Raw genomic sequence first — 9414 nt, forward strand, 5'->3', positions numbered from 1 at the left:
ATCTAATACCAATATCAACGTATATAACAAAATGTGTATAACTCAAATAAATTATTAGATTAATTTACAAGATGTATAGAATAATAATTATTGTTAATTTTATTTACAGATTACTATTTCATAGGATTTATCAATTAAATTTAAATAGATTGTGTCTCATTAATATGATTGCTTCCTCGATAACCCTGGAAGTGCGAGGCCACACTGCTAACCACTACGTCACTGTGCCACCTACAATATTTTATTACTTTTTTTTTCTCTTACACTATATGAATAAAAGCATTTGGCCAAACCTGAAAACGGCATCGTATTCAAATGCATACTGTACAGTGGTACCTCAGCATACAAATTTAATCTGTTCTGGAAGCGAGTTCTCATGGCGAAATTTCATATTTGTTAAATGCATTTTCACACAAGATATATTCTTTGGACCCCTGGTGCCATGTCTTCACTAAATCTTGCACAAAAAAAATAAAAATAAGCTGTTTAAAAGTACCTAAAGTTTAAATATCATGATTTTAAGTCAAAGGAGATTGTGTGACTGATGTTAGAACTGTCAATAAAACAAACTCTGGATGCATTTGTGAAAACGTACAAGAAGGGACCTTATAATTCTCAGAAAAGAATGGACCTTTATTTAACTCTATTTATATAGTTTATATTTCTATATTTTTGATACAGTGAATAAACAATAATGTACAACATTGATCAAAGATATATCTTCTTATATATATATCTGCACTGTGGGTTTGTGGTTTCAACAGAATAGCAGATCGTGTTTTGGAGTGAAACCATGAAACCAGAGTAGTAAAATAGAAACATAAACGATCAGCATTTTGCTTATATTGGAAGATTTAAAACCAACCCATGCAAGGTCTCATATTACTTTGGTATTGACCGAGAGGAAAAGCTGAAGGCAGTCGACAAACTCGAGCAGCTGCACAAAAACACAGCGAGGCGCAAAGATCTATAACTCATCGTTTCAGAAATGACTTATAATCTTAGAGCAATAAACACAGAGCAGGATATTAAACTCTTCTGGAGAAAAAGAGAGAAAGGAGGGAATTATTTTTATATATGGGATGAGTGACAGTGACAGTGAGGTGGAACAGAGATTCATGAAATTGGGGTGGATTTACATGACTCAGGAGTGGCTGTGTGTGTGTTAGCTCTGGAGATGGCGCTGCAAAAAAGTAAAAAAATAAGGGAACGCTTAGTCTTGGTTTGACCAGAACACTGTTTATGTGTGTTTATACATGTTCAAGTCAAACCGGGACTAGGCCTTTCCTCTACTTTTCTGAGCAGTGTAACTAGAAAAGTCTTTACAAAGTGACGTTTTAGAATTTATTTCAGTCACAAATTTTTTAAAACATGAAAAATTTATAAATTATGGATTTTAGAGGTCAGATGCATATCATTTCAGGTGTGCGTTTTATTTTTTATTATGTGTTTTATTTTATTCCAAACAGCGAGCTGTACACAATTTATTTAGAAAACGTTTTCTCAGATTTAAACTTAGTTTGGATTTTATCTCCTGTTTAATTGAACCGAGTGCAAAAGTTTGTGCGACCTTTGGGGCAAAATGTGTATTTAGAGCGGCAACGTAAAAAGTTTTAAAAATACTGTTTTTTTTTAAGGAATATTAAAAAATAAATCATAGCTATATCAATTAAAAGTTGCATTTTGAATATATTTATATAGAATTGTGTATTTTATTTTTTTACTTTATTTTTTCATAACAGCCACACAAGTTCTAAAAAGTATAATAATTTTTTTTTTTACAAATCATATGCTATATGCATTTTGCAAATGTGACTCACTAAGAGTAAGTACGCTCGACTCTTAAACGGCATCAGATACATATATATAATTTTTTTTAAAACACAACATTGGTCGGGATCATGGAACATGACAGTTAAACATAAATCTCATCACTACCACCTCAACTGAAGAGCTTTAAATTCACATGGCATCACACTAACATCACCTCACTGTGGGCGTCTGAAAGCTGATGGACGTGGAAGCGGGCGCATAGCGGACAGTTTCCTCAGAGTGTCGAGCTGCTTAGCAATGAAGTACGATGCTTTGGATTGTTCACGTGTCTTTGAGGAAGCACGTGTATGATCCAGCGTTAGATTTGTACTGTATTGTATCTCAGCTGGAAGAATCTTCAGGCAGTGATTTTTCACGCCGTAAAATAAAGTTTGACTCTTAGGTTCGGCGGACACCTTTAGTTCAAACTTTCATCGATTAAATTAAAAATGAAAAGACTGTAAAAAAAAAAAAAATCATAAAATAAATATTGTTAAATCGTGAAAGAGGATTGAACAGCGAGATATAAACATCTGATATAAAAAGCGCCTCTGAGGGAATGAAAATGGAGGGATGAAATGTAAATGCAGCAAAACAGCTTTCTGTACAAAATTAAACCCCATAGTATTGATTATTTATGAATTATTACATTCATATCCTGGTATCCTGATATCCTAAACCTGCATTCGGAATTTCATACACAAGTAACATAAATAAATAAAGAAATAAATAAAGGAACAAACAGCAAGTCTGGGCCAATGATTGTATTGCCTAAAAAAACAGAATTCACATTTTTTTCGTCCTCCTGCGCACAAAGAAAATAAAAAGAATAAGGGAGAAAAAAAAAAAAAAAAAACGTTTCAGTCTTTGTGTTGCTCCGAGTCGACCTCCTGCTTCAGGCTCGGAGAAAGTCCTGGAAGTGTCTGGAAGTAACAGTCCAGCCAGCCGTGTTTCCACATGGTCTGGGACAGCGAGTGTACAGACGTTCCAAACTTTAGTGAAAACATGCAGGCTATTGCAAGAGCGCGAATACAAAGTTCATGTGTGTAGTCAAGTGAGAACATCTTCACACACTGTTTTTCAAGGGAAATGTGTGTGTGTGTTTATGTCTTTGCACCATCCATGGCATCAGATCTGTGTAACATTACACACTGCATGAGTCATCCTTTATAGAGTACGCTGAGAACAGACAGGCTAAACTTTGCTCTTGGAGCTAAACGCAGGATTTACAGAAGGGTATTGCTTTCTCATCAGCGGGTGTGTAACGCGTCCCCACGTTCACTCCCACACACACACACACAAACGGTAAGAAGAAACACGTCGAGAGATTTCTCTAAAACGGCTCCATGTTTAACAGGACAGTGCCTTGGCTCTATAATCCATACTGAAAATAAAGTAAATCAGAATAATAATAATAATTAAAAAAGATTAATACTGATGACGTTTCTGCGAGCACGAAAACACAACCTACAGAGTGGTCGATGTGTAAAGAAACATTACATTAAAGCAAATCACGCTGAGTGCGTTGTTGGCTCAGATTATAGCGGTGTGTGTGACAGGGATGTCATGAACACATGCAGAACCGCACAGAGCAACTGGAGGAAAGGACTGAGACACACAGAGAGGGAGTGAGTGAGAGAGAAAGAGAGAGAGAGAGAGAGAGAGAGAGAGAAAGAGAGAAGGGATGCAACGGGCTTCATTTAGGCATTTGCTTTAGACAAACATTTAACTGCATTTTTTTGAAGCAAATAAAGAAGCGTTTCTAAAATGCTGATGTTTGACCCGTAAAGTCCAACACAGCTCACTAGCTACGTTTACACAGACGACATTTCCTCATTCCGAATGAAATCATTTCGATTAGAGATTCTAACTTAACTGTTTACATGGACGCTGATCTGATTTATTTACATTTCTGTACTCTTTACAAATTAGTTTTATTCCTTTTTCTTTTTATTCTGTAAAAAAAAGGACTAAATTAGGGAGAAATTCTGATAAAAACGATGGTGCAGATGCATGGCTTTGTGATGAAGACCACAGTGAGTAGTACCTTCGTATAGAAGAAGAGTTACTCTAGTGCACTTTGAGCCACCTACAGTGGGTCAGTTAATAATAATAATAATTAAAAAAAAGGTTGTGTGTTACTTTCGGTACAGCCAGAGTTATTTCTATTTTCCCCTGAATGTAACGAGATTTTAAAAAATATTTACACACAAATCTTTTCTTGACAAATAAGGCCCGTTGAATTGGGACAGAAGAGTCAGAGAGAGTAAAGACAGAAAGGACGGGAGAAGACGGGGTAGAGGCTGAGAAGAGCCCGCAAGCAGGGAAAACGAAAATTAGAAAAGCATGAGACCACAGCTCACACACACACTGTATAGTGCACTAATTTAAGAGCATTGCAGGTGAAAAATATTCCACACACACACACACATCCTTGACAGCATCCTACAGTCTACGCTTTAAAAACTGAGAGCATAGAACCCTAGAACCGGTTATCTGGCTACACCGGGCTATACTGCAATGCATTGTGGGATGAACTGGATGCACTGGATCGTCAAGAACGAACTTGAGCCTTAATAAAAAATTTTTTTTTTACAGGATTTGAGACCCGGCGAAAAGAAGGTGGTCCTGAAGTGAAAACGCGTGATGAACACCGTGTCTGTTATTAGACATGTTCATTAATATTTGGGTGAATTTAGGAGAGAAAGTGATGTGGTTATTGCTCTCCGTATCGTTTATTGCACCGTTGCGGGGAGGTTGAAGCCGCGTCAGCTCATCCACGCCACGCTGAAATGGAAGAGACACTTTGGGACGTTTCAAATGAGGGCAAAAAAGAGCCAAATCATGTGGACACACCAACAAGGCCTACTGTACGAACTATGTATTCTCTGTTAAAAATATAAGAACATGTAATAACAATAATAATAAACAATAATAACAATAGTAGAGAACTACGACCTCAAATATTGCCATTATGCTTTAAAAATCTACTTCCTCTCATTGCACTGCTCTTCTCTGCTATTTACACTGTACCACAGACTTCTACAACTTCGTCTCACACACCGTCTACACTGTACACTGCGTTCATCTAAACCACACACACACACACACACACACACACACAATATTCAGCACATGTGAAGGGGAATGACAAACTAAAGCTGAGAGAACATAATAATAATAGAGCACACACACACACACACACACACACACACACACAGCAGCTTCCTGCACAACACACACCTCTCCAGTAGGGAGGCACAGATTAAACAAACGTTCATTCTCGAACGTGAAGGAGTCACACACACACACAACCGTAGCCGTTTATGAAAACGATTGGTCATGCTTGTTAGATGAGAAGTTGTTTAAAGCAATTATTATGATGTAAGGATTTTTAAGGGGTGGAGCTTAGTCCCTTTTGTTCCTGCTAAGGGGGCGGGGCTAACTTCAAATTTCTATGCTGGATTAAAAAAAAAGTCTGGAATCGAAAATGTAAAATCCATTAAACCAGGGATCCTTATGTTTATCAAATATCCCTGCACTGCTCACTACCGATAACCCGAACACGGTGTGTTCAGTCCCTCAGAAGTTGGACGAGTCCAAGACACTTCGTCCTCCCGCGCTCCACTCTCATATATACAATACAGTATCTTTCAGCTTCTGAGTGGCTGAACTTGATAATCCTGAGTGAGCTACGGCTCTAAAGGGGTCCAAACACATCACCTGGCTGTGGGTTGAACTGTTACGACGTGAAAAACACTCAGACTGTAAGAATAATTAATTCTTAAACATTCTCCTAAAAAATATCCTAAGACCAACAGAACTGTGAAGGCTGAGAAAGTTCAGAAAGCCACAAAGAATAAAAGCCATAACCTTTAACTGCTTAGCTTTTGGGTTTATATTGGACTGTGCATCACGTTTTTTAAAACACGTTTCCAAATTAGCGTAAAACTTCCTCGGTAAAAAAAACAAAAAACAAAAATAAGGAAAATATGAAGTAGCAGACGGCAGCAAGGATAAAAACAGAGAGGGGTTTAGGGAAAACTGGAAGCTCTAATGATTTTAAGGAGGGAAAAATCTTTGGTAAAAATCATGCAGTGGTTTTGTTATCAGTGTGTGTGTGTGTGTGTGTGTGTGTGTGAGATACATGAGTGAGTGTGAGGGGCAGATTGAGAACGCTGAGGAGGAAGACTACGACGAAGGCTTGAATGCATAACAGCATTCAAACCTCTTCAACAGTCAAGAGCTCTGAAGCCGAGGAAATTATTACTAACCGTTCGCTTCATTATTAGTGGTTCTTCTTTAGTAACAAATTCGCAATAAACTTAAAAAAAAAAAAAAGAAAATCAATTCACTTTCTGTAAAGTCCGATCCGACCGGACGCGCAGCCACTGTGTGTTTAGTGTTACGACCACCGAAAGTGAGTGGGAAGAGAACATGGCTTATAGATACATGCGGACAGAGTGTATCATCAGGACACAAACGTATATAAATACAAAAAAACTAACAAAAAAAAAAATTCTCATTATCCCATGTAAACATCTAGTAACTCCTCCCCCTTTTCTTCCAAAAAACAATGCCTTGTGACAGCGATGACTCAGTTAGAGAGAAACGTGGAGGGGGAGACAAACAGGGATCCCTTCATCATAACCGCACACAAACATCTCGCCGGTCGTCCTCGTCTCTTCTTAGACGCGCCTCGGGCTGATCAGAAGAGCAGACTCTGCCGTTGAGATATGCTGTTCACTGAGAGAGAGACAGAGAGACAGAGAGAGACAGAGATTAAATTGGAGGAGGCAGGATGATAACGACATGCGACACTGTTTGCACAAATCCAGACGTCAAGCCGTCAGTGCAGGAGCATGAGAGGAGAAACATGGAGGAGACATCAGGCTGAGACTCCACACAAAACACTAATTGTGTACACACACACACACACACATGGACACAGTCTCACCTGCGCTTTATTTAAAGTTATGTTGTATAATGTTTTCTATAATATACTGTATATTCACATATTCTGGAATTTCCTTTGGGATCAATAAAGTATCTATCAATCCATCTATCTATTTATAGATTCTAAATAAATACAAATCAAATTTTAAAGGTCTTAAGAAAAGGATTCTGACTTAATGCACGTTTTTTTTTTTAGAAAATACTCTTCCTTACAATTTTTTTTTCAAACCTTAAAGATTGCCTTAAAAATTAATAATAATAAAAAAAAACAACAATCGAATGAACCCAGTTTCCAGATATAAGTTTTCCCCCATCATCAAACGCACCACACCTGGTCACTGGGGTTTGCAGGAAGCCCTAAACGCCTCTCCCAATCCTGGAAAACTAATGGGATCAAAATGGAAGGGTTGCACCAGGTATTAAATAAAAAAAAAACCTACGCCAAAATCAAATCTGTGGCGACCCCTCATGGAAGCAGCCGGAATTACGTCAAGAAAAACTGCAAAATACGGGTCCTTTAATGCATAACATACGGAAGATAACTTCTTTAACGAGAGAACACAGGTCTCAGAGATTACAGTGTGTGTGTGTGTGTGTGTGTGTGTGTTAATGCTCCAGCTGGAATCCCCGTCAGATAGTAAAACTCAAATTCCATTTATTTCATTAGGTTACATTATGAGGGGGAAAAAAATCTAAATATGCTTTAAAAAAAAAAAAATACAAAAAATAAACTTAAGTGAAACCTGCATACAGGTAATAGGGGTCCTTTAAAGACTGTCTTAATTGACATCCATGCTTAGAAACTTTCTTGAGCATGTTATAAATGTCAGCTTTTTAATTAATGAAAATGTGATTTCTTTCCAGACTTTGAACAAAAATGTACTATAAAAAAAACAACTACTAAATAACATCTTGTGGTGTTTCATCAGGCGTGTAGCGCTCATGTTCATCCCTTTAACTCGGACGTATTGAAACTCTTAAAGGCCAATAAAGGCCAATATTTAGGTCTCTAAACACTTATCTTGTAAAAAAGAAAACAAAAACCCTTCATACACTGTTTGAGACGATCAGTTTAATTACAAAGCACTGATATAAACGTCATCAGGTTAAACCTGTCGAATACGCCAACAAACAGAACTCGTGTAGTAACGTCTGTCTCGGCCACGTGTTTAATTAAGCAGTTTTATTCTCTCGTAAGTCTGCTGGATTACAAAGGACCAGCCTAGACCTCGCTATAAGGAACACACTAAACTACACACACCGTGATCTCAGTGCTTGATGAGAGTGTGTGTGAGACGCTCTGTCTGCGTCTTTCCGACTCTCTGATGGAAATGGTCTTCAGAGAACATCTACTGTAGCTTCCCCCTCCTTGGTTTTTCCTCACGTCACGACGGAGTTGTGTGTCTCGAAAGGGCGCGTTAGTAAAACCCCCTCTGCCCTTCTGAGCGCGTGCGGCCGTCACTCACACTAATGAGCCGATGAACCGTTCTCACACACGCGCGCGCGCTCGGCATTCTTGAAGCATTGAGAGCTCCACAGCGACAGCATTCATTAACATATGAGTGTGTGTGTGTTGAATTACAATCACACACCAGAGTGAACCCTTGACTTTTCTGCTACATTGACGACATTTAAAGGAAATTGGAGCTCTCGAGTTAGCAGCTATAGACTGAAGAGGCTGTTTGATGGCCTGAGCACCTTCAGAGGGTCATACTCGTCATGTTCTTCTCACTCCCACTCTTCTAATTCTCATTAAAACACACGACGAGGACGATGACACTGCTCACGGGCCAGTGAGTGCACCGGCTAATTTCCAGGGCTCAGGTTAATCCTAGCACACTGTATATATTGCATAGGGCACTATACAGGTGATTAATTAAAGCTTCTATGGATTATGAATCGTCTGAAAATTGATCCACACTCATCCAAATGTAGAGCAGGTTAAGAGGAACGTGTGGAATTAATTACAGCATGTGGGGCTGGAGAGAGTCGGGAGAAGGGTTCAGAGTGCAGGGACAGAAAGCAGCGATGAAGAGCGACGGACTGGACTGTACCTAAGGAGTCGCGGAACCTTAGGCATCTTTGGAAAAGCTCTGGAACAGCAGAGAGAGAGAGAGAGAGAGAGAGAGAGAGAGAGAGAGAGAGATAGAAAGTGGACAAAAGAAGGCAAAAACAAAGAGAGAACAAAGGAATATCGAGAGAGATACAGAAAAAAATTACAGATAGAGAGACAGAGTCAGAAATTAAAAGACAGAGAGAAAGATACAGAAAACAATAAAATAAAAACAAAAAGGGAGAATCAGAGAGAAAGAGAAATATATTTATATATATATATATATATATATATATATATATATATAGAGAGAGAGAGAGAGAGAGAGAGAGAGAGAAAATGAGAAAGAATATGTAAAGAGAAAGAAAGAAACATCGAAACATCGCAATAGAGAGAAAGAATTACATAGAGAAAGTAGACATATAGTTCAGAGAGAAAAGGAGCAAAGATGGGCACAGACAGGAAAAAAGTGAAACAAAGACAAACAGAGTGAGACAGAGAGATAGATAGAGGTAAAGAGAAGGAAACAGTGATAGAAATAAAAAAACGGAAAGAGGGTATAAATACAGGTGCAAGAAATAGCTATTCAGAGA

General features: G+C 38.3%; 1 protein-coding gene across 1 annotated transcript in view; it reads right to left on the reverse strand.

Moving 5' to 3' along the window:
- Window positions 1–5019: 5019 nt before the first annotated feature.
- cdk16 (cyclin-dependent kinase 16) overlaps window positions 5020–9414 on the reverse strand; it is a 44524-nt gene continuing 40129 nt past the window's right edge. The window contains exon 17 of the mRNA XM_053504323.1: window positions 5020–6558. Within this exon, the coding sequence (XP_053360298.1) occupies window positions 6521–6558 (38 nt within the window). The 3' untranslated portion in view covers window positions 5020–6520. The remainder of the gene's footprint in view (window positions 6559–9414) is intronic.

The sequence above is a fragment of the Clarias gariepinus genome, chromosome 9, assembly GCF_024256425.1.
Source record: "Clarias gariepinus isolate MV-2021 ecotype Netherlands chromosome 9, CGAR_prim_01v2, whole genome shotgun sequence".
In the NCBI taxonomy this organism is placed as follows: domain Eukaryota; kingdom Metazoa; phylum Chordata; class Actinopteri; order Siluriformes; family Clariidae; genus Clarias; species Clarias gariepinus.